Source organism: Mesoplodon mirus (assembly GCF_964341445.2).
Source record: "Mesoplodon mirus genome assembly, chromosome: 4".
Classification (NCBI taxonomy): domain Eukaryota; kingdom Metazoa; phylum Chordata; class Mammalia; order Artiodactyla; family Ziphiidae; genus Mesoplodon; species Mesoplodon mirus.
Genome location: NC_138979.1, coordinates 50,050,294 through 50,077,376, shown reverse-complemented (window position 1 = coordinate 50,077,376; position 27,083 = coordinate 50,050,294). Strand labels below are relative to the sequence as shown.

The window sequence follows — 27,083 nt, the reverse complement described above, 5'->3', positions numbered from 1 at the left end:
AGGCAGCAACTTTAAACAATGGTCCCCAGAGAGTTAAGTGCGCTGGTAGCAGGCTCCATGACCTCCCAAAGCAAGAGGCTGGAAGATCAAAGCTTGTTAACAAAATTGCCGGACATGCCCTTCTCCTCCCTCCCTCTAAAGCAGTGGCTACAAACTCAAATGCCTACAAGAGTCAGGCAGGGGACATAAATGAGTGAAGCACACCACAGAGAATACACTAGGGAGTGGTGGGGACTTTGGAGAACTGACAGGGCATTCCTCAACTAAAGGGAGCCACAATTCTGCTCCACCCATGAGTGACCATCTGGGAATGCAGATCCATTTTTCCAGATCATGTGATATTTCAACAAGAGGCAGGAAATGTAGGCTTGTATGTGAAGTCACCTGATTTTTAAAAATGTTAACAATTCATTAAAAAAGTATTTAAGATGATCCAGGCCAAACAATGTACTTCTATGAGCCAATTTTGGCCTATAGACACGCCACTTCTGATTTAAAAGGGTTAGCAGGGACTTCCCTGGTGGCACAGTGTTTAAGATTCCATCTGCCAATGCAGGGGACACAGGTGTGAGCCTTGGTCCAGGAAGATCCCACATGCCACGAAGCTACTAAGCCTGTGTCCCACAACTACTGAGCCTGTGCTCTAAAGCCCACGAGCCACAACTACTGAGCCTGCGTGCCACACCTACTGAAGCCCGCGCACCTAGAGCCTGTGCTCCACAACAAGAGGAGCCACCACAATGAGAAGCCCACGCACTGCAACGAAGAGTAGCCCCCACTCGCTGCAACTAGAGAAAGCCCGTGCGCAGAACAAAGACCCAACACAGCCATAAATAAATAAATAAATAGATAGATAGATAGATAAATAAATAAATAAATTTGTTTTTAAAAATAAAAATAAATAAAAGGGTTAGCAGGGGGACTTCCCTGGTGGCGCAGTGGTTAAGACTCTGTGCTCCCAATGCAGGGGGCCCATGTTCAATCCCTGGTCAGGGAACTCAATCCCACATGCATGCTGCAACTAAGTTCGTGTGCCTCTACTAAGGAGCCCACCTGCTGCAACTAAGACCCAGCACAACCAAACAAATAAATTTTTAAAAATAAATAAATAAAGGGGTTAGCAGGGGTATCAGCCCCCAAACCTCCAGAGGTACATTTCACTGTTGACCAGAAGTGCAACTGTACTAAAGGGCTACTGTGAAATCTCCAACTGTCAGGGTCACTGAATACTCGACAGTATCCTACAAGTCAGAAGCCAGAGAGGGGACACAACAGTACTACTCTTGCCCTCGAAAAAAGTCATTGTTGGATAATATAACAGCCATAAGCCTTCTTTTATAATGGTCACACCCACTAACAGCCCACATGGAATTGGTGGAAAGAAAAAGTATACCTTAGATGCATATTTTCCATATATTATACCTTTCCTCGGTGACAAGAGAAGGAAATACAGTGCTCCGTTGGGCCATTTTCTTTTTAATAATTCACATCTGTTGAAAAAATAAACATTACATTATTTAACGGTTTATATCTAGAACTTAAATGACCTCTAAAGCTTATTATTAATTTACTAAGGGGATCAAAAATTATGCTGCCATGCTGATCAATTATATTATTAAATACCTTATATCTTATATACAATAGAAACAGAAGATGTCTCTAAATAAGGAGAAAAGAATCAAACGTCAAAATGCTTCTGCTAGATAGATCAACAAGGACTGTCAAATGGAGTTTCCTTAAGCCTTCTCAACCCATATCTGCATCTCAAGCTTGAGAAACCACTTTTAAAGAAACAATATAGTTTCTTCAATAGGCTTAGTCAGTCCTGTACTTCTCCACAGGAATGTACAGGAAACTACGCTAGGAAATTTGATCTCAGCAAATTTAGTAAATTCTGTAGCATAAGAGCATTATTTAAAAATTAATCTTAATAAAACAATGCATGATCAATGGGATCTGATTTGGGGGAACTTATCTATCCACTAAGAGAATGAGAATGATACTCTTCATTAAAACCTTAAAACTGAAAGCAATTATACTCCAATAAAGACATTAAAAAATAATAAAACCTTGAAACTGTATTATAAGATATAATCATTCATATTACATCAAGCATATATAAGGAAGAGTTGATCATCACAATGCATTAGAAATCTGAACAAAATTGGATAGTTTTAAAAATATCTCATTACTGGAGATTGGTTCAAGATGGCGGAATAGAAGGACGTGCACTCACTCCCTCTTGCAAGAGCACCAGAATCACAACTAGCTGCTGGACAATCATCGACAGGAAGACACTGGAACTCACCAAAAAAGATACCCCACATCCAAAGACAAAGGAGAAGCCACAGTGAGAGGGTAGGAGAAGCGCAATCACAATAAAATCAAATCCCATAACCGCTGGGTGGGTGACTCACAGACTGGAGACCACTTATACCACAGAAGTCCACCCACTGGAGTGAAGGTTCTGAGCCCCACGTCAGGCTTCCCAAACTGGGGGTCTGGCAACGGGAGGAGGAATTACCAGAGAATCAGACTTTGAAGGCTACTGGGATTTGATTGCAGGACTTCGACAGGACAGGGGGAAACAGACTCCACTCTTGAAGGTCACACACGAAGTAGTGTGCGCAACAGGACCCAGGGGGAAGGAGCAGTGACCCCATAGGAGACTGAACCAGACCTACCTGCTAGTGTTGGAGGGTCTCCTGCAGAGGCGGGGGGGCGGCTGTGGCTCACCGCGGGGACAAGGACACTGGCAGCAGAAGTTCTGGGAAGTACTCCTTGGCGTGAGCCCTCCTGGAGTCCGCCATTAGCCCCACCAAAGACCCTGCAGGCTCCAGTGCTGGGTCGCCTCAGGCCAAACAACCAACAGGGAGGGAACTCAGCCCCACCCATCATCAGACAAGTGGATTAAAGTTTTATTGAGCTCTGTCCACCAGAGCCACACCCAGCTCTACCCACCACCAGTCCCTCCCGTCAGGAGGCTTGCACAGGCCTCTTAGATAGCCTCATCCACCAGAGGGCAGACAGCAGAAGCAAGAAGAACTACAGTCCTGCAGCCTGTGGAAAGAAAACCACATTCACAGAACGATAGACAAAATGAAAAGGCAGAGGACTATGTACCAGATGAAGGAGCAAGATAAAACCTCAGAAAAACAGCTAAATGAAGTGGAGATAGGTGACCTTCCAGAAAAAGAGTTCAGAATAATGACAGTGAAGATGATCCAGGACTTCGGAAAAAGAATGGAGGCAAAGATCGAGAAGATGCAAGAAATGTTTAACAAAGACCAAGCAGAATTAAAGAACAAACAAACAGAGATGAACAATACAGTAACTGAAATGAAAAACACAGTAGAAGGAATCAACAGTAGAATAACTGAGGCAGAAGAACAGATAAGTGACCTGGAAGACAGAATGACAGAATTCACTGCCGCAGAACAGAATAAGAAAAAAGAATGAAAAGAAATGCATACACCAACATTCACATTATAGGGGTGCCAGAAGGAGAAGAGAGAGAGAAAGGACCCGAGAAAATATTTGAAGAGGTTATAGTCAAAAACTTGCCTAACATGGGAAAGGAAATAGCCACCCAAGTCCAGGAAGCACAGAGAGTCCCAGGCAGGATAAACCCAAGGAGAAACAGGATTAGTAACCCAAGATTACTATGTGTGCCAAGACACATAGTAATCAAATTGACAAAAACTAAAGACAAAGAAAAATTATTAAAAGCAACAAAGGAAAAACGACAAATAACATACAAGGGAACTCCGATAAGGTTAACAGCTGATTTCTCAGCAGAAACTCTATAAGCCAGAAGGGAGTGGCACGGATATACTTAAGGTGATGAAAGGGAAGAACCTATAACCAAGATTACTCTAACCGGCAAGGATGTCACTCAGATTCAGCAGAGAAATCAAAAGCTTTACAGACAAACAAAAGCTAAGAGAATTCAGCACCACCAAACCAGCTCTACCACGAATGCTAAATGAACTTCTCTAAGTGGGAAACACAAGAGAAGAGATGGACCTACAAAAACAAACCCCAGGGCCTCCCTGGTGGCGCAGTGGTTGAGACTCCGCCTGCCGATGCAGGGGATACGGGTTCGTGCCCCGGTCTGGGAGGATCCCATATGCCGCGGAGCGGCTGGGCCCGTGAGCCATGGCCGCTGAGCCTGCGCGTCCGGAGCCTGTGCTCCGCAACGGGAGAGGCCACAACAGTGAGAGGCCCGTGTACGGGAAAAAAAAAAAAAAAAAAAAAAAAAAAACCCAAACAATTAAGAAAATGGTCATAGGAACATACATATTGATAATTACCTTAAATGTGAATAGATTAAATGCTCCAACCAAAAGACACAGGCTTGCTCAATCAACACAAAAACAAGACCCATATATATGCTGTCTACAAGAGACCCACTTCAGACCTAGGGACACATAAGAGACTGAAAGTGAGGGGATGGAAAAAGATATTCCATGCAAATGGAAACCAAAAGAAAGCTGGAGTAGCAATACTCATATCAGATAAAACAGACTTTAAAATAAAGAATGTTACAAGAAACAAGGAAGGACACTACATAATGATCAAGGGATCAATCCAAGAAGAAAATATAACAATTATAAATATATATGCACCCAATATAGGAGCACCACAACACATAAGGCAAATGCTAACAGCTATAAAAGAAGAAATTGACAGCAACACAATAACAGTGGGGGACGTTAACACGGCACTGGCACCAATGGACAGATCATCCAAACAGAAAATTAATAAGGAAACACAAGCTTTAAATGACACAATAGACCAGATACATTTAATTGACACTTATAGGACATTCCATCCAAAAACAGCAGATTACACTTTCTTCTCAAGTGCACACAGAACATTCTCCAGAACAGATCACATCTTGGGTCACAAATCAAGCCTTGGTAAATTTAAGAAAATTGAAATCATATCAATGATTTCCTTGATTTGACTGAAATCATATCAATCATATCTTTTCCAACCACAATGCAATGAGATTAGAAATAAATTACAGGGAAAAAATGTAAAAAACACAAACACATGGAGGCTAAACAATACGTTACTAAATAACCAAGAGATCACTGAAGAAATCAAAGAGGAAATCAAAAACTACCTAGAGACAAATGACAATGAAAACACGACAATCCAAAACTGATGGGATTCAGCTAAAGCAGTTCTAAGAGGGGAGTTTGTAGCAATACAATCCTACCTCAAGAAACAAGAAAAATCTCAAATAAACAATCTAACCTTACACCTAAAGGAACTAGAGAAAGAAGAGGAAACAAAACCCAAAGTTAGCAGAAGGAAAGAAATCATAAAGATCATAGCAGAAATAAATGAAATAGAAACAAAGAAAACAACAGCAAATATCAGTAAGACTAAAAGCTGGTTCTTTGAGAAGATAAACAAAATTGATAAACCTTTAGTCAGACTCATCAAGAAAAAGAGGGAGAGGACTCAAATCAATAAAATTAGAAATGAAAAAGGAGAAGTTACAACAGACACCACAGAAATACAAAGCATCAAAAGAGACTGCTACAAGCAATTCTATGCCAATAAAATGGACAACCTGGAAGAAATGGATAAATTCTTAGAAAGGTATAACCTCCCAAGACTGAACCAGGAAGAAATAGAAAATATGAATAGACCAATCACAAACAATGAAACTGAAATTGTGATTAAAAATCGTCCAACAAACAGAAGTCCAGGACCAGATAGCTTCACAGGTGAATTCTATCAAACATTTAGAGAAGCGCTAACACCCATCCTTCTCAAACTCTTCCCAAAAACTGAAGAGGAAGGAACACTCCCAAACTCATTCTACAAAGCCACCATCACTCCGATACCAAAACCACAAAGGTTGTAAAAAAAAAGAAAATTACAGACCAATATCACTGATGAATATAGATGCAAAAATCCTCAACAAAATTCTAGCAAACAGAATCCAACAACACATAAAAGGATCATACACCATGATCAAGTGGGATTTAACCCAGGGATGAAAGGATCCTTCAATATATGCAAATTAATCAATGTGATACACCATATTAACAAACTGAAGGATAAAAACCATATGGTCATCTCAATAGATGCAGAGAAAGCTTTCGACAAAATTCAACACCCATTTATGATAAAAATTCTCCAGAAATTGGGCATAGAGGGAACCTACCTCAACATAATAAAGGCCACAGATGACAAACCCACAGGAAACATCACTCTCAATGGTGAAAAACTGAAACTATTTCCTCTAAGATCAGGAACAAGACAAGGATGTCCACTCTTGCCACTCTTACTCAACATACTTTTGGAAGTCCTAGTCATGGCAATCAGAGAAGAAAAAGAAATAAAAGGAATACAAATTGGAAAAGAAGAAGTAAAACTGTCACTGTTTGCAGACGACATGATACTATACATAGAGAATCCTAAAGATGTCACCAGAAAACTACTAGAGTTAATCAATGAATTTGGTAAAGTTGCAGGATACAAAATTAATGCACAGAAATCTCTTGCATCCCTATACACTAACAATGAAAGATCAGAAAGAGAAATTAAGGAAACAATCCCATTCACCACTGTAACAAAAAGAATAAAATACCTAGGAATAAACATAACTAAGGAGGTAAAAGACCTGTACTCAGAAAACCATAAGACACTGATGAAAGAAATCAAAGATGACACAAAATAGATGAAGAGAAATACCATGTTCTTGGATTGCAAGAATCAATATTGTGAAAATGACTATACTACCCAAAGCAATCTACAGATTCAATGCAATCCCTATCAAATTACCAATGGCATATTTTACAGAACTAGAACAAAAAATCATAAAATTTGTATGGAGACACAAAAGACCCTGAATAGCCAAAGCAATCTTGAGAGGAAAAAAAAAAGAGCTGGAAGAATCTGACTCCCTGACTTCAGACTATACTACAAAGCTACAGTAATTAAGACAATATGGTACTGGCACAAAAACAGAAATACAGATCAATGGAACAGTATAGAAAGCCCAGACACAAATCCACACACCTATGGTGAACTAATATGACAAAGGAGGCAAGGATATACAATGGAGAAAAGACAGTCTCTTCCGTAAGTGGTACTGGGAAAACTGGACAGCTACATGTAAAAGAATGAAATTAGAACACTCCCTAACACCATACACAAAAATAAACTCAAAATGGATTAAAGATCTAAATGTAAGACGGGACACTATAAAATTCTCAGAGGAAAACATAGGAAGAACAATCTTTGACATGAATCACAGCAAGATCTTTTTTGACCTACCTGCTAGAATAGTGGAAATAAAAACAAAAATAAACAAATGGGACCTGATGAAACTTAAAAGCTTTTGCACAGCAATGGAAACCATAAACAAAACGAAAATACAACCCTCAAAATGGGAGAAAATATTTGCAAACAAATCAACAGACAAAGGATTAATCTTCAAAATATATAAACAGCTCATGCAGCTCAATATTAAAAAAGCAAACAACCTAATCCAAAAATGGGCAGAACGCCTAAACAGACATTTCTCCAAAGACATACAGATGGCCAAGAAGCACATGAAAAGCTGCTCAACTTCACTAATTATTAGAGAAATGCAAATCAAAACTACAATGAGGTATCACCTCACACCAGTCAGAATGGCTATCATCAAAAAATCTAGAAACAATAAATGCTGGAGAGTGTATGGAGAAAAGGGAACACTCTTGCACTGCTGGTGGGAATGTGAATTGGTACAGCCACTATGGAGAACGGTATGGAGGTTCCTTAAAAAACTACAAATAGAACTACCATATGACCCAGCAATCCCACTACTGGCCATATACCCTGAGAAAACCATAATTCAAAAAGAGTCATGTACCAAAATGTTCATTGCAGCTCTATTTACAATAGCCTGGAGATGGAAACAACCTAAGTGTCCATCATCCGATGAATGGATAAAGAAGATGTGGCACATATATACAATGGAATATTACTCAGCCATAAAAAGAAATGAAATTGAGCTATTTGTAATGAGGTGGATAGACCCAGAGTCTGTCATACAGAGTGAAGTAAGTCAGAAGGAGAAAGACAAATACCGTATGCTAACACATATATATGGAATTTAAGAAAAAAAATGTCATGAAGAACTTAGGGGTAAAACAGGAATAAAGACACAGACTTACTTGAGAATGGACTTGAGGATATGGGGAGGGGGAAGGGTAAGCTGTGACAAAGCGAGAGAGAGGCATGGACATATATACACTACCAAACGTAAGGTAGATAGCTAGTGGGAAGCAGCCGCATAGCACAGGGAGATCAGCTCGGTGCTTTGTGACCGACTGGAGGGGTGGGATAGGGAGCGTGGGAAGGAGGGAGACGCAAGAGGGAAGGGATATGGGAACAGATGTATATGTATAACTGATTCACTTTGTTATAAAGCAGAAACTAATACACCATTGTGAAGCAATTATACTCCAATAAAGTTGTAAAACAAACAAACAAACAAAAAAAACAACCCAATCCAAAAATGGGCAGAAGACCCAAGTAGACATTTCTCCAAAGAAGACATACAGATGGCCAAGAGGCACATGAAAAGACGCTGAACATCACTAATTATTAGAGAAATGCAAATCAAAACTACAATGAGATATCACCTCACACCGGTTAGAATGGGCATCATCAGAAAATTTACAGACAACAAATTCTGGAGAGGGTGTGGAGAAAAGGGAAACCTCTTGCACTGTTGGTGGGAATGTAAATTGATACAGCCATTATGGAGAGCAGTATAGAGGTTCCTTAAAAAACTAAAAATAGAATTACCATATGACCCAGCAATCCCACTACTGGGCATATACCCAGAGAAAACCATAATTCAAAAAGACACATGCACCCCAATGTTCACTGCAGCACTATTTACAATAGCCAGGTCATGGAAACAACCTAAATGCCCATCAACAGACGAATGGATAAAGAAGATGTGGTACACATATACAATGACATATTACTCAGCCATAAAAAGGAATGAAATTGGGTCATTTGTAGAGACATGGATGGACCTAGAGACTGTCACACAGAGTGAAGTAAGTCAGAAAGAGAAAAACAAATACCGTATATTTAACACATATATGTGGAGTCTAGAAAAATGGTACAGATGAACCAGTTTGTAAGGCAGAAATAGAGACACAGATGTAGAGAACAAATGGGGGGGGAAGTGGGGGCGATGCGGGGGGGGATGAACTGGGAGATTGGGATTGACATGTATACACTGATGTGTATAAAATGGAAAACTAGTAAGAACCTGCTGTATAAAAAATAAATAAAATAAAATTCAAAAAAATTTTCATTACTTAGGTTTCTCAATACTGTTGTTAATTGCCTTAAAACAATGCCTAGTCACTGTGATCTGATTCAGTAATTAGTTCTCATTTAGATGTTGGATTCAAAAAGCATTTCTGATTGAAACCATTGTTTTGGCATCATCTATCCAGTATGTTATTTGTAGAGTTTCAAAATGTGAACATTTGACTTTTCTAGACAAAGAATTCTGAATTTAAACAAAATGCATTTAAGAAAAAAAGTGATTCAAGCCAAACAATCTACAATGCCAAAGGAGTTCTTCAGTATTAAAGAATAATTTTTGCCATTTAGACTACAAAAATTAAGCCAGTGTGAAAGATGTTAATATTTAGAATCACAGAATCTTTACAATTCTAAAGTTGTAAAATACCTTAGCTGAAGTGTTAATCTATAGAATAACCCAACCTACGAGACATTTGGCATCTATTATGTAGACAACCTAAACAGGTAAGATAAAAATCCCCTCCCTCAAGGGCTTCACAGCCTACAGAGAAAGGTAGACATCCCAACCAACCAGGAAACACTGGGATAACTGGCTAACTAATCATATGAACAGAAACGCATGGGGAGAAAACACTAACTCAAAAAGTTATATTCACCCTTATGTCCACTGCAGCATTATTTAAAATAGCCAAGATATGGACAGTACCTAAGTGTGATGAATAGATAATGTAAGATATACACACACATACACACCCACGCACACACATATACATACACACATGCACAGTGGAATACTATTCAGCCAGAGAAAAAGAATAAAATCTTGTCATTTGCAACTGTATGATCTTACTTTAAATCTTAAAAAACAAAACAAACACACAAAAATCCCACCAAACTTATAGATACAGAAAACGGAATGATGGTTGCCAGAGCCAGGCACTGGGGAGTAGGCAAAATGGGTGAAGAGGGTCAAAGGAACAGACTTGCAGCTATAAAATAAATAAGCCATAGGAATGTAATGTCAGCATGATGTCTATAGTTAATAATACTGTATTGCATATTTGAAAGATCCTAAGAAAGTAAATCTTAAAAGTTCTCATCATACACACAAAATATTTTGTAATTATGTGTGCTGACCGATGTCAACCAGACTTATTGTGGTGATCATTTTGTAATATATACAAATATAGAGTCGTTATGTTGTATACTTGAGACTAATATAATGCTATATGTCAATTATACCTCAATGTAGAAAAAAATTTTTTTAACATTTAAAAGAAAAAACAAACATGGGGAGGAAAAAGGGAGAGGGCTTTGTTTTTTTCCTGGGTAGCAACCAGCTCAGGGAAGAACTGATGAGAATGAGGAGTTCCCAAAGTAGAGAACAGAGAGGTTGTGTCATACTTTCTCTGTGCCACACTCCGGGATTCCCTCTACTTCCTTTACTCTCAACACACCCCAGCCTAACCCCTTCTTCAGCCTCATCCCTGGCCACTCCATACCACAGCCCAGTTAACTCTAACCTTCCCCAAAGCCGCCCCACCTACCACTGTCCTGCAGCACATCATGCACGTTGCTGCCATCACACCTTTGCCTGTGTGCTCTATCAGAAATGCCCTTCCCCCCTCTGCCTGCCGAGAAAACTCGTACTAATCCTGTAAGGCCCCACCAGCCCTTCCATTCAATAAAATGGCTCCCTCGTGTGTATCCTTTAGCTCTTTATTCTGTGTGTTTTATACTACTTACTATATCCTATTATTCTTAGCTGTTTAATAGTCTGTCTCCCCTACTAACTTATATGCTCCTTCAGGGCATGTTTCAAATCTTAACGGGGGCTTCCCTGGTGGCACAGTGGTTCAGAGTCCGCCTGCCGATGCAGGTTCATGCCCCGGTCCGGGAAGATCTCACATGCCGCGGAGCAACTAGGCCCGTGAGCCACAACTACTGAGCCTGCGCGTCTGGAGCCCGTGCTCTGCAACAAGAGAGGCCGTGACAGTGAAAGGCCTGCGCGCCGCGATGAAGAGTGGCCCCCGCTTGCCGCAACTAGAGAAAGCCCTCACACAGAAACGAAGACCCAACACAGCCAAATATAAATTAATTAATTAATAAAAAAAAAAAAGAATCCACACAATGAGAGCATGATTAGCATTCCAGTATCAGAAACTGCAGCAATAAAGGCATTAGAGAATACGGTTTAGTTAAAAGTATAGTTCTCTACTGAGACCAAATCCCAAACATTAATCACTCAGTATAATACCTGGGAATGAATGGAGACCTTTGCAATGCCTTCTTCTGAAAGTCATTTCATCCACCTGGAATTATCCTGCCTGAGCTACAGAAGCCCAGCTACATTCCCTTTCTGAAAAAGGAGTCTACCCACCACTCATTGTCTGAGATTGCTTTTCAATAACACACCTCCCTGTAACAAACCAAGCACTGTGCACGCTGTGAGAGAAAATGTCACATGGCATGAGTCCACAACATACACTGAGGTCTGTTCAGAATTGGTGCCCTTTTTATGAGTGTGGTGGGCAAGTGTTTATCTGTTAGGTCTCTTGGTTGGTTAGTATCATGATTCTTTGCCAGAACAAAGGGATCTATATTCCTAATGAATAAGGATTAAAAATAAATGTCACTGGAATAAGTTACTTCTCAAAAATTGTTTCCAGATCTTCCCATTAATTCTGGCTCCCTTGCCTGAGGTCATCAGCTCTTGCACGTTTATAAATCTCATCTCTAGCACCACAAGTGGGTCTGCAACACTATCAGGCAGGTCTGGGTCGTACACTGTTTTGATTGTGCCATATTTTGCTGTTATTATATCAATCTCCAGTTTATGAGTTTAAAAACTTGGGGAAATCAGGGGAAGGGACAGGTAGGTAAAGCAAAGACAGAAGAATTGAAAGAAATAAGAGAAAGTAAAATTACAATGCCCAAAATATGCAATAGATCGACAGAATTTGGAGGTTAAAAGAAGAGTAAAGGGAAATGCTATTATCTAAACCAAAACATTTATTTCTGATTATAAGGATTCTGAGATATTCTCAGATACATATATAGTTTTTAATGACAAAAGGAAACATTAATCCCAATAAATTGTTCTATTTTTGTAAGTAAGATGACACTGGATAGAAATACCTACATATCATTTTAATGTAAAATGATACATGAACTTAACAAATTAAAATTTTTACGGAAACATTAAAATTTAGTTTTTCAGTTTACTATTACAATACAGCGCTGATGTGTTCTGCTGAGTGTCAGAATTTAAAAAATAGGCAAAGCATTTATGAATTAAGTCGTTGTAATGTGGTGGTGGGGAAAAAAAAGCTGATTTCCTTATAGTTAAAAATAGAGTGAAAGGAGAGAGGGCGGAGAACAGTGGAAGGCGTGTCTAGGAAGACAGATGGGAGTGTTCCTTAACTGATCTCTGAGGCCAGGCTCAGGCTTGGACCCTGTCCTGGGGCAGCAAGGACTGATCAGGGATGGGAAACTCAAGGGCAGTGAACAGCCAGCGGCGAGATCATCTCAGAATAGGGGAGAGGTTGCAGTGGCAGATGCTGGACCAGGAATCCCTCCTGGGAGGGACAGGATGGGGCCCAGGAGGGAAGAGGGGCTGAGGGTTCCCTCAGAGCCTCTTTACTCCTTTCTCTCCATTGCTATTCAGCGCTTCTCCCTCCCTTCTCACTGCCTCCTCTCGTTTGATTTTCCCTTTTCCGCCCACTCACCCCTCTCCATTCATCTTCCTTTGCTCTTTCCCTCTTCTTAACTTTCTCTTTCCACAGTCCATTTTCCTTCCCTCTACCATCTCTCCTTTCCCTCCTTTGCTCTCTCCCTTTCCACAGCTACAGTCCAACATACTTTTCCATCAGGGAAGACATGGGTGGTGGGGTCAGGAAGGTCCTCATTTGAAGCCTGGCTTCCCCAATAACTATGATCCTAGTGGGCTTGTCGGGTTGGGGACCGCAGAACTAATAGCTGCTCCCTCTTTGGAGTGTTGACCCCATGTCAGGCATTCATGCAGCACGTTTGCGGGCATTAACGGAATTTATCCTCACAATCATTCGTGAAGGGTCTGATCTTACCACCTCCATTTAACCAGAGGAAACAGAGACCTAGAAATGTTCAGCAACTGGCCCAATGTCACAGGAAGGAAGAGAGCAGGGATCTGAGCCTAGGGCCCCGGCCTTTTCATCAGCAGGCATCACCCATAGAGAGGTGGTGGGGTGCCCAGAACAGAGTCTGGCCTCGGGGCACTGGATATGCTTCCAAAAAGGGCTGTTCCTTTCTCTTCCCTGCTTAATGTCCTTTCATCACATCTGACAGAAAATATATCTGTTTTTTAAAGTAAAACTTTATATAAAAGGTTCAGCAAATATAGTATTCATTTGTTGAAAGCCCTATTATATAGTTTACTATGGTGGGTTAGTGGGGAAATCATTAGGTAGTTGCTATCACCCGTTCATTTGGCCAAAGCTGTTCCTCTGGCACCGATGTGTGCTGAGGTTACAGCTGGACTGAAGCCAGCTACTGTCACTTGTGTTTTTGAAACCAGAGCACATACATGAAGAAAACAATTTGCGGGAACACCCTGGCGATCCACTGGTTAGGACTCTGCACTCTCACTGCCGAGGGCCCGAGTTTGATCCCTGGTCACGGAACTAAGACCCCACAAGCCTCGCAGCACAAGCCACACACACACACACACACACACAAATTGCAACACACATACTTTGTATGAAGAAATTTGGAACATTTTAAAAAACACCTTTCCTTAAACTGAAAAATGCTTTTTGTGATTAATAAAGTAATATAATTTAAAAATTTAGGGGGCTTCCCTGGTGGCACAGTGGTTGAGAGTCTGCCTGCCGATGCAGGGGACACGGGTTCGTGCCCCGGTCCGGGAAGATCCCACATGCCACGGAGTGGCTGGGCCTGTGAGCCATGGCCGCTGAGCCTGCGCATCCGGAGCCTGTGCTCCACAATGGGAGAGGCCACAACAGTGAGAGGCCCGCATACCGCAAAAAAAAAAAAAAAAGTAAAAATTTAGGCTCTACATAAAGGTATGAAGAATAAATTGAAAATCACCACTCAGAGAGTGCTGATATTTACATCAATTTACCTTGTTTTAAGATCTCTCTTCAGGATACATATAATTTTCCTTTATGAAAAAAAATGAAATCCTACTGTATACTATGTGTACCCTGCATTTCCTAAATAACACTATATCCTGAACATCTTTCTATCAATATATAAAGATACATACCACAATTTTTAATGCCTGCATAATATTCCATTAAATGGACCTATCATACTCGTTAGGCAGCCCCTGACTGATGGATATCTACACTGAAATACTATTTATAATCCAGGTTTAGTTCAACTTTTTGGTCTCTTGTTTTCCTTTTCTTTCCTTTGTTCTACAAAATGACACAGGTAGTATAAAAAGTCAGTGGGGCAGATTGCAAGCTACTTACAAACCTGAAGTTAAGGTGAGACACTGACAACGAAACCTAAAGAATCAAGAAGGGATGAAATCAGCAGATCTGTAAGAACAACCCAAGATACTGCCAATACGCCCAACGGAAACAAGGCAAACAGTCATCACACCTGTGCTTACTGGCTCACTGTCAGTCTTTGGCTCTATACTGTGAGCTCCATGAGGAGCTGTACTGTCCACAGCTCAGTCCCAAGCACCTGGCACACAGCTGATCAATAAGTGTTTGCTGGATGAATGAATCTCAAGGATAGATGACTACAATGAAGTCATTTCAAAATGCTGAATTTAATCAACTGAATTATATTCCAACTAGAGAATTAATGGGCAACCAGAAAGGGAGCTGGGACACACAGCATGTCTAGTAAAAGCAGAGTGTGGAGAGGCAAAGTTGATCAGTGTTTCCAAGAACCTAGGAAACTGGGGTAGCAGGAAGAACTGTTATGGAGAGGGATGCATGAAGCTGTCAGGGCTCAATGACACCGGCCACTAAGATCATCCTGTCGCTCCTCTTGCCTGAGCCCGCACTCACCAAGCACATCATTTAGCTTCCCATGTGGATGTGCACAAAAGGAGAAAACACGGGAATCAGCAAACTCGAGCCCCAGGCTAACTGCCAGCTTCTCTTCTCATCATGAATTAATACTCTGACGTGACACCTCTGTTGAGAACTGGACTTGGGTAAGTCAGTCTTCTGAAATCTGAACGTCACTGACTGCCCTAACAGTGCTGAATATTTAAACCATGACACTGAAACATGGTACCTATTGTGAAGGCCAGATTCCTGCAGAGGTGGCCCCCATGCTCCTAACCTCTGGGAATCCATACCTGTGTAAACCCCTCCCCTGACTGTGGTGGGACCTGGGACTTGCTCCTAACCAACAGAATACAGCAGAGACCAGCCAAGTGGCAGTCACCTGGACCCCGTCGGTAGGTGCAGTCAGCTGGGACTCTGACACCAAATTATATAGGGTATACTTCTGATTACTGGGAAGAGGATATTTATTTCATAATCTAACTTTTAAGTCATTTAATAGATATCTAAACGGTTGTGTTAGAAAAATCTCAAAAGGATATTGTAGAAGGACTTCCCGGGTGGCACAGGGGTTAAGAATCTACCTGCTAATGAAGGGGACACGGGTTCGAGCCCTGGTCGGGAAGATCCCACATGCCGCAGAGCAACGAAGCCTGTGCGCCACAACTACTGAGCCTGCTCTCTACAGCCCGTGAGCCACAACTGCTGAGCCTGCGTGCCACAATTACTGAAGCCCGCACCCCTAGAGCCCGTGCTCCACAACAAGAGAAGCCACCACAATGAGAAGCCCGCACAATGCAATGAACAGTAGCCCCTGCTCACCGCAACTAGAGAAAGCCCGCACGCAGCAATGAAGACCCAACGCAGCCAAAAATAAATAAAATTTAAAAATAAAAAATGTTTTAAAAAGGATATTATAGAAAGAATAAGAAATTTAACAGTTTTTTTCCTATCACTGGCTCTGTTCTGGCCAGTGGAAGAAAATTATAAAATAAATCTAATTTGCTGCAAGAGATAAAAACACGATACCAATTTATCCCATCAGATTGGCAGACTGAGTATAGACAGAAGCACATGTGGGACAATGGGAACACCAGGTGGGAATGTGAAGTACCACCACTTTGGAAAGTAATCTTCAATATCTAGTAAAGCTGAAGATGCACAAACCTCATGACCCAATAATTCCACTGCTAAGAAATATCCAAAAAGCTTCTCACACATGTCCACAGGAGACCTTTAGAAGAGTACCTAAGGCAGCACTGTTTTCTAAGAGCAAAAAAGTGGGCAGAGAGGGGGTACTGAACACCCATCATTAGGCAAACGGATGGATAAACTGTGATATATTCATGCAGTGAAAGAACAAACAGTTGTGGAAATAACTGGATTAGAATTACAAGTCCCAACACGAACGACTCTCACAAATACATTAAGTAAAAAAGGGTATGGACACTATGATGATATTTTCATAAAAGTTTAAAATATGCCAAATAATATGCCAAATCTCTAATATCTAAAGACGAACGTAGAAATGACAAACACCAAATCAACGTTATATTCATCTCGGAGTGGGAGACAGAGGACTACAGGGGCTTCAACTAAATGCATACTGTTTTTACTTCTTCTATTTATTTTTCATTATATCATCAAAAAAGTAAGAAAATTACTTCTTCCTGCCCTCACTTTAAGAAAACCCAAATCTGGGCTTCCCTGGTGGCGCAGTGGTTGAGTGTCCGCCTGCCGATGCAGGGGACATGGGTTCGTGCCCCGGTCCGGGAAGATCCCACATGCCGCGGAGCGGCTGGGGCTGTGAGTCATGGCCGCTGAGCCTGCGCGTCCGGAGCCTGTGCTCTGCAGCGGGAGAGGCCACAACAGTGAGAGGCCCACGTACCGCAAAAAAAAAAAAAAAAAAAAAAAATCCCAAATCTGCAAAGACCATGAGCTTGAAGGGAGTCAAACTGTTAGTCCCTCAGGACATGCACAGAACTCAGTCTTGCCCTGTACGTTCTGGGGACCACCAAATTAGAATTACAGGGCAACAGTAACTAATCTCCATCAAATCTCTACCCTTCACACCTTTTTCCATACTGAATATGTGATCTTATCTAGATGTCAACATTTTCTATAAATGGTTATTGGTTAAATGTCCAACAATAAAAGAGTAGTTAATTAAAACATGGCACATCCACTCAAAAGGATATCAAGAGCTCTTTAAAATAGTGGTTACAAAGAGTATGAAGTAACATAGAAAATATTTACTAGCTATGGTACTTTTTTTTTTTTTAAGAACAAGATTTGAAACTGGATTTTCAGTACTATATAGAACCATAACCAGGGCCTGGGAACAGAGCTTTGCCCTGTGGCACAATTTAGGTGGTGCAAACATTTTATGAGCTTAGAGGACCCTTCAAATGTTTAAGTTCGGGCTTCCCTGGTGGCGCAGTGGTTGGGAATCCGCCTGCCAATGCAGGGGACACGGGTTCAATCCCTGGTCCGGGAAGATCCCACATGCTGCGGAGCAACTAAGCCCGTGCGCTACAACTACTGAGGCTGCGCTCTAGAGCCCGCAAGCCACAACTACTGAGCCTGAGTGCCAGAACTACTGAGGCCCGCGTACCTAGAGCCCGTGCTCCGCAACAAGAGAAGCCACCGCGATGAGAAGCCTGTGCACCGCAACTTAAGAGCAGCCCCCACTTGTTGCAAATAGAGAAACCTGCATGCAGCAACGAAGACCCAATGCAGCCAAAAAATAAATAAATAAATTTTAAAAAATGTTTAAGTTCTACCCCTGCCTTCTTCCTCTCCAAGGTGGGGAGCTTGCCCGACCCTGGGCCAGCAGAGATGGATGAGTTAGTTATCAAGGACAAGCCCCTCTGTGTGCATAGGCCACCCTCACCTGCCTTCATCCTTCTCCCATCTGACCACCAGGGGCCCCTCGCTGCAGGAACGCATGCTCCCTTGACTTGTGGCCACCTTCAATGCTACTTCCCTACCCCACCCCTGCATCAAATCGCTAAGATTGTTCTATAGTGTGAAGAGCCGGTATCTGCGTAAATGACGTGTTTTCAGTACTAAGGGGAGGAAGAGGGCTGTGCAACTGAGGCCAGGGATGACTAATTCAAAAGCCAAAGCCTTGATAAGAAGGTCAAAGAAGGACCACTGGTAAGAGCAGGAACTTTCCATAAATTAATAACAGGGCTCAGCCTGGGGGAGTGCCTCTGAATTAGGTACAAAGGAAATGAAACAGCATAAATAAGCACACCCTGTCTCCTTCTTAAGAGGCAGTTCCCCTCTCCCTATATCTGGCTGGAATTTTGGAGAAGGGATGAGCCATCTTTAGGAGGCAGGAGAGAGATGGGCCCCTGGGCCAGACAGCTGGTGTCCGTCAAGTGGAATAAAACTGAAGCTTTGCTCTCACCCAGACACTCCAAGGACAAAGCTTGTGGCAGAAGCTGAGTTCTGCTAAAGTAAAGAGATAAGGTGCCCACTGCTGAGGTCAAGGAAAACTTCCCTGTCTGCACATGCGCAGGAAGGCGCCTTGGGGGTCAAAAAGGGAGGGGGTGTCACCCCATCGTAAGTGTGGAATGCACCCACAGGCCTCTGCAGAGGGCTCCATCTCAGCAAAAAGTTGCGCACACATCTTGGAGAGGGTCCTAGGACCAGTCAGGTGTGAAAAAAGAAACGAGATAATTGACCAAATGTAAACAAAGACCGGAAGGGCTGTCCCCTGTAAGTGATTTAAATCCCCTCTTCACTGTACTCCTCATCGGGGACTCCCACACTCCCCTCCAGGTGTGTATTTCTGCCTGGCTTCTCACTTACTGTGCTCCTCCGCCTCATTAGAGAGGACCTCCGTACCCTTTCTCTCTGGATGTGTATTTCTGCCTTGCTTCTGTCTTAAATAAACAAACTGCTTCTCTGTGTGCTCTCCCATACGTTGTGCTGTGTCTTTAATAATACACTTTGTACCTGTTTTTACAGTTTTTGCCTCCTTAAAACATTCTTGCTTTCAAACGAGGGAAAGAGCTAGGGCCAATGTGCTTCTAGCCTCTGGCCCCTGGTGGACTAGCAGCTAGGATTCCTGGTTTTCATCCAGGCTACCCAGGTTCAATTGCTGGGCAGGCAACTAAGATCTCTCTTCAGGACCGCTCACTGCTGTCCCTCCGAGATCACTTACTAGAAATATATTGGGCTAGCATATTTTGGGATGTAGATGGCATTATGGTTATGAGGTGGATCTGAGGGAAATCTGGGTAAGTCTCCACAGGAAGGAATGTTATAAGGACTTACACAGCCTCTACGACGTTGGGCATCTTCACAACAAAACATCCCTCTCTGGATGCATTAGGTCAACGGCAAATGAAGCTTACCTGACACAGCCTGTTATTTTTTTTCAATAGCACATTACCCCAGCAGCCCACAAATCCCTCAGCCACCCTGGAGAGAGTGTGGCAGGGGTTCCTGTGCTAAGAAGTACTATTATAATAATATTTTTTTAAACAGTGGAAAGAAAGAAATCAAAACAATGGCCCTGGGTACATCTCTATTCTACTTTTCCTCCTCTTCAAAATACTTCAATGAGTATGCTATTTTCAAGACAAAAATTTAAGTGAAAACTTCTTGCATAAAAGAATGAACCATTGAGAAAAGACACACAAACAAACAGAAAATGCAGAAATTGCCCATTTCTAGCTATCAAAAGCAAAGAGACACGACTGATTCTGGGTGTAAAAGAGTCAATGGCTCAGTTAAAGTAAGTGTGCTGTTAAGTTTTGTTTTACCGTGGTTCAAAACATATAACATGAAATTGACCACCTTAAACATTTTTAAGCTTAGAGTATAGTATTAACTACATGCACATTGTGGTACAACAGATCTCCAGAACTTTTTCATCTTCCAAAACTGAAACTCTGTATCGACTTAACAACTCCCAGTTTGCTAATCTGTACCCATTCCCAGTGGGTACATAATGAGGCTTGAGCCCAGGACCCTCGTCAAAGCCCCCATGGAGCCCTGGATTGCCCTTGTATCAGGCTCGGGGCTGCCATCAGCGGGAGCCACCAGCAAGCACGGCATTCCAAACAGCTTCCGCTCCAGGGAGAGTGTGAGTCCTTCCCCCACCCCGCCACCAACAGGGCCCCAAGGCAGGTATTTCCATTCGCTTTTGTGGAAATGGCCTTCAATCCACCTTGCAAGACTTGTGTCCTTTCTGCTCCACACTAGTGCATTCACCAGGGGAATTCTGTTGATGGTAGAAAGGTGAAGCGTGGCTGTATTTCTGACCCACACGAAAACGAACTTCAAAATGTTCAAATCATTTACAGTGGCCTTGCAGTCAGGGCAGGGACTGCTGCATAACTGATGGGATCCTGTAAATCTGCAACATACATGTGGCCTCCGATAGGTCCAGATGGATTCACGAGTGGACTGAAATCATTGGGACCCCTGGAACCCAAGGAGTGGCCACCGATGTTGCTCTTATCCACTCTGCACAGCTTGGAACGATGCTAACATTTTTAGGAGAATCCCTGCAAAAACAGATTGGTTTCTGTTCCCATCTATTAATAACAGCTATTTTGAAATGCTATTTAAGTCTTCTATTGTTAATTTGAACTTTTCGTGGGTTCTGTCTCCCCAGCTGAGCTGTGGTGGGGCAGCAGGGACTACACACCACGTGGATCTGTAACCCCCCCGAGACGGGCACAGTGCCCCTTCACAGATGCTCGTAAACATTGGTTCATTTGCTCGTTCCACTTTGGTAAGGCCCATCATTTTAATTAGTGACTGGCTCTGCCCAAATGACATATCGATTGCTGACTCAAGGTGCCTTCCAGCCGTGAGCTCTGCTTCAGGCTGCCCTGCAGTGAGCACGGGCGCTCACCCATGCCTGCACCCACACGAGAAGTGTGTTCGTATTACCTTTAGGGTGTTTTATTATGATCCACAGCTATATTTGGCAACTTTTCTTTCTAGCATTAGAGAAGACACATTACCAAATGTTAAAAAAGGAATCTGCCGAATGCACCAGCTAGAACAGAAAAAGTATTATTAAAAACCTGCGTAAACTCTCTCCCTCCCAAACTACCTACACCCCCGATGCATCCAGGATAGTACAGAGGAGGGGAAGGCATGACTTTGTATACTCACGCGGACACAATGCTAGTCGTGACTTTTGGGTTCATACCCGACACCAGTCTTTGGCTGAAAAGCTAAGGATTTGGGCTGGGAAGAAAGATCCAGCCTCCTGTCTCTGCCCTTTTCCTCATACATGGCGGGAGGGGCCTGGACTTCCCTGTCGAACACAGGAGTCTGTAAGAGACTCTTTTATCTGGAGTAACGACTTGAGTTCAGCACATTAATATTATAACTATTTTAGGGCAGGGGAGGCCTCCTGAGCTCTTCTAGAGATAATTAAAAACGGGGGAAAAAAAGAAATCTGAAATAAACAAAAAACAAGCTGAAGGCACCAGGGGTTTCTGAATAACATCTTCCCGGTTAAACAATTTTAAGAATTCCATAACTCAAAAGCAACCCCCCTCATTCTCTCCCACATAAACACGCTTGTTATTTCAGCCCCACTCAGCTGAGCAGCAGCATCTCTTGCCTTCACTTCGGCAGCTACTTTGTCCAGAGATGTCACTGGCACAAAAGCATTCTCAGGAGAGAAAAAAGGCTGACCGTAGCCAGCAAGTGCAGGCACCCCTCAAGGAGGAATAACCTCAACAACTCACCACCCTGCGGTCAGATTGCTGACCTCAAGCACCAGTTTTGCCTTAACAGACTAAAAACTTCAGCCCTTTTGATGTTTATCAGCATGTTCCCAGTAACTCTCTTGCTGTAGCAGAAAGGTAATCAAAGAAACCATTTTATTATCACTGATGACTACGTTTTTATAATACCAAGATCTACTGACCCTCGTTGGCGGGGAGAGGGGGGGAATCAAAAAAAAGCCCACCGAGTAGTACAAAGCCATTGTTTTATCCTTTTTTCACCTGCTTTTAGGTTAAACACCTATGGGACATGAAACCACATCCAAGAAGTCAAGAAATAAAATAATCAATCTAGGGAGAAGGAGGAACATAGAAGAATTATTAAGAGAAAGGAACAGGCAGAAAGAGTGAAATAAGGAAGAGGAGAAAGAGTGAAGGGAGCATGGAGGAACGGCGGCAGTGCTGACGGGAGCAGAGAGAGAGTCGGGGTGACAATGGAGAGGAGAGAACAGGTGGCTGAGGGCTCGAAGGGAGGATGTGAGCCTGAGAAACTGCTCACACATTCAGTTGCTCACTTGGGGTGTGAAGAAATAGATGGGCCATTTTTTAATATGCTGTTAGGTTTCTCTCTCTTCTTTTTTTTAAAAAAATCCAACCTGCCCTTTCTTTGTCTTGACACATATACACAAAGTTAAGATGTCATGGGGGGGGGGCCTCCCTGGTGGCGCAGTGGTTGAGAGTCCGCCTGCCGATGCAGGGGACACGGGTTCGTGCCCCGGTCTGGGAGGATCCCATATGCCGCGGAGCGGCTGGGCCCGTGAGCCGTGGCCGCTGGGCCTGCGCGTCCGGAGCCTGTGCTCCGCAACGGGAGAGGCCACAACAGTGAGAGGCCCGCATACCGCAAAAAAAAAAAATAAAAAAAAGATGTCATGGGGGGGAAAATCATTTATTCCACTTACAACATGGAAATACCTTTCTGAATTACGTATCGTTTTGCTAACAGGCCCTATTTTGAACCAACACCTACCTGACCCTCAGAGTAAAGCACGGGTCTCACGCCTACCACCACGTACGGCACGCTAGCAGACAACTCTAAGGTCAGCCTGCGCATACGCTTAATGATTTTAATCAAGTCGTTTAGTCCAGTCAACAAATATTCACTGAGCCTCTGCAGTGCTGAATAAGACACAGCTCCCGCACTCAGGAGTTTCGACTCAATAGGGAACTAGAAGAGACAAGCCACCGTGCAAGAGTGAAGAGGCTGGTACGTGCCAAGTGGTGGTAGTGAAGTGGCTGGTACGTGCCAAGCCAGGCACGGCCTCCAGGAAGGGGCAGGATCAGTTTGAACTGGGCCAGCAGGAAATGCATTTGAGAAGCAGCCATTTGAGTGGGCTATTCAAAGGGGTGGGTCAAGTAAACGCAGGACAGCTTGAGAAAGGGTGGAAGGAGGACAGAGCAGAGGAAGTACTGACCAGTGAAAATTACCGCATACACGGATTCCTGCTGGGAAGCCATGATGAACAGTTGCCAGGACCATGCGCGGAGGCCTTGAACCCACAACAGGAGAGACAGGAGGAATGGAAAGGGACAAATTGAAAGAGACTGTGCAGGGAGCACTGTAACACTCAACAGCCAACTGGATGTAGGAGTGTGAAGAGGAGAAAAGTCAGAATAACCCAAGAGAGCAAAAGCAGGTCATAGAGAGGATGATGACAGCACGAAAATCGTGACAGATGCACCGAGAGGGACATGATGTCTCTCTCCCCTGTGGGATGCTTTCCTGATGATGGATAACCTGGACCTACCCCGAGAAAACTCCAGACAAACCCAAGTTAAAGGGTATTCTACAAAATAACCAGCCTCACCCTTCCAACGTGTCAAGGTTATGAAAGACAAAGAATGACTGAGGAACTGTCCAGAATAAAGGAAGTTAATGCGGCAAGACAACTAGCAAAGTACAAGACCCTGGACCTGGATCCTGGACCAGGAAGAGGCTTTTTTTTTTTTCTTTAAGATTTTTTCCTTCTTTCGCTGTAAAGAACATTATTAGGACTCTTGGTGACACCTGAATAAGGTTTGTAGATTGGATAATAGTACAGAATCAATGTCAATGTTTTGATTTTGATGTTTGTTATGCAAGAAAATGCCCTTGTATTTTTTAGGAAATATACACTAAAGTATTTGAGGGTGGAGGTAAAAGGGCATCATGTCCATAACTTACTCTGAAGGTTCAAAAAAAAATCACAACACGTGTATGTGTGTGTGCGTGCATGTGTGTGTGTGCGTTCGTGTGTGTGTAGAAAGAGAGCGAATGTGTGAGAAAGAAAAAGCAAGTGTGGTGAATAGTTATTATTTATAGAATTTGGATGAAAAGTATATAGAAATTATTTAAATGATTCTTGCAATTTTTCTGTAAATCTGAATTATTTCAAAATAAAAAGTTAACGGGAAAAAAGATTAAGGAAGCTAGGATGAAGAGCTGTTTAGAGACAAAAGAGCTGGGCTTCTGGGTATTAAATTCTGAATGGGATTCAGAAAGCTGGAAATGGAGGTTTGAAGGCGTCTGGGGGGGCTGAGTAAAACCTGGTTAAAAGCAGAGCTTGAAGGCAGATTGCCAGGGCTGCTCTCTCAGTTCGCTCCTTAACAACCAGCAGTAGTAACAATTGCTTAAGTTATTCTCATTTCTCTCTGCTTCAATTTCTTCACTCCATAACAGCAATGATAAGGCTATCTGCCTCACAGATGTGGAGCGAGGATTGAAGGACATGATACAAGCGAGGTGCCCCGTGAGGCACAAGGTAACTGTCCATTAGCGACTAATGTTGGCCCTGAGATGGGGTTGACGCTGGGAGAAGGGAGGAGGCCAGGTAAGAAAAAGACCCAGGACAGGATCCCACTGAATCTCCTATTCAGAAGTCAGGAAGAGAAAGGAGATACTTGAGGTCTGAGTTGCCCCTGAAGAGCCAGTGACAAGGAGATGTGGAAAGAGAGAGGCTGGGGACAAGGGTGCCCGCCTGCAGCAGATGCGGGGCAGAGACCAAGGAGCAGGGAGACAGAGTACAGGCCTCAGCTCTGCAACCTGGACACCTCTGCTGGAGCCCTACGCGACAGCAGTCTCAACAGAAAGGTGGGGCTGAGGCCAGAAGGAGTAAGTGGGCAGTCCAAGGCGGGAAACCTGAGGACAGTTCAACAGAGGAGCAGGGTGCAGAACTGCGCTGCCCAGTCCAGCAGCCATCAGCCCCAGGTGACTATTTCAATTGAATTTAAATTAATTGAAATTTTACAAAAATCAGAAATTTAGTTGCTCGGTCACACTTGCCACCTTTCACGTGCTCAGCAGTCACATCTGACTACTGGTGACTATATGGCTACTAGTGACCATACGGCTAGTGACCACCACGTTGGACAGCACAGATACAAAACAGTTCCATCACTGCAGACAGTTCTCTTGGATGGAGCTGGGACTCTAGCACCATTTCCTTTATTACGAGAAGACGATTTGAATATAGGGTGGAGGGAGGGCTGCGGCAGAGTAAGGAGGGACCAAAGAAATTAGAGAAAGGGAATAACAAACGGAGCAAGTTCCCAAAAGAGGCAAGGAGGAAGGGGAAAAGTCCAGAGCGTGCAACACATGTGAGTTAATCTTGGGTAAGGGACTGATAGACATGTCCTTCCTCAGAGGAAGGAAATAAAGAAGGACAAAGATGGGTAATAAAGAATGCTTGGGGTGGTGAGGAGGGTACAGTGGGAACTAACATGAAAGCAGAAGGCAGTAAACTCCAATGTAAACATCCTTAATCTTGTGAATGAAAAAAGGCTGTCTCCAGAAAGGAAACTGACTGGAAGTTTAAGGAATGGAAAAGTCTGGCATAACCTCTAATAGAATGCAGCTGGGAGTTCATAAAAGATGGATTTTTTTTGTCATAGAAAAGTAAGACCTGGGTGAAATTAGAGCTAGCGTAAGTTTACAGTGGAACCAGTGCAAATGTCTCTGGGATAACTTGGCAAACTGGGAGAAGGAAAAGCAGATGATGAGGGTGATTTTGGATTGAGGACTGGAATATGAGAAGTCCAACATGTTAAGACAAAGGATTCTGGGATTCTGGACAAAACCGAAATGGCTGGAACGTATACCCTCCAAGTAGATAAACAGAGACATAAAGGGATTGGAACAGTAAGTGATTAAGGGACCAGAGTCTTCAGTGACGGTTAGTCTGGTGCAGTAAGTGGGAAAGAATTGGTGAAGCAAACTGACATCCAAGTTCCAGATCTTGAAGGTGGAAAAAATTCCCATGACTAAACAAGTTCAAGAAGTGAGTGGCTGAAGTAAAGTAGAAACCAAGGCCATAGAAGTTGATGTTGAGGACCTTGATGAACTTCAAGATCAGTGAATTAATAGAGCCTCAACAGTGATGCCCAAGTCACCAGCAAGAGACAAGGTAGAGAACAGAACCAAGTTAGTTGTTCATGTTTGTTTCTTTGTTTGTTAATTTTTTTGTAGCATCAAGTGAAGTGATTCCCAAACCTGGGAGTACATCAGAATTATCTGGTGAACCCTCTCTTCCCTCCCCATCTTCCCTCTCCATCTTCCCTCCCCTTCTGTTTCCTTCTTTTTGGGTTTGTTTTTAAAATAAAAATGTTTAGGTCTTGCCCACCTGATGATTCTGATGTGGTATGTTTAGGAGAGTCTAAAGAGCTGCATTTTTCAAAGTGCTCCAGGTGATTCTGAGGAGCCACCAGGTTTGGCAAGCACTGATTCAGAAGATAAGAAGGAGGGTATGGGGCACAAGCAGACAGCATGACGTATAGCGAGAAGACTCTGTTAGGGCTGGGTTAATGGTCTGGAGCCAGCACTGAGAAGAAAGGGGAAGCCCAGTCCCTGCACCGGTTGGGATGGGAGAGGGCTGTTCTGAGGGAAGTTGTTCACTCAGGCTCTGGAGCTAGGGGAGGGACAGGTGATGGACTCAGCTGCAGCAAAATGAAAACAAAGGCATGTGGCTGCAGGATGTAAGAAACAAGAGACTGAAAGGCAGGTTGGAGA

The 27,083-nt window shown here is 42.9% G+C and overlaps 1 protein-coding gene across 3 annotated transcripts in view; it reads right to left on the bottom strand.

Moving 5' to 3' along the window:
* FAM81A (family with sequence similarity 81 member A) overlaps positions 1–27,083 on the bottom strand; it is a 129,162-nt gene that overhangs the window by 52,491 nt on the left and 49,588 nt on the right. For 2 of the 3 annotated variants that reach the window (XM_082617105.1, XM_082617104.1), the window contains exon 2: positions 1,423–1,490. In XM_082617105.1, coding sequence (XP_082473231.1) covers positions 1,423–1,469 — 47 coding nt within the window. In that variant the 5' untranslated portion in view covers positions 1,470–1,490. Of the gene's footprint in view, positions 1–1,393; positions 1,491–27,083 lie in introns of all 3 variants that reach the window. The other variant, XM_082617106.1, reaches the window with a different exon arrangement.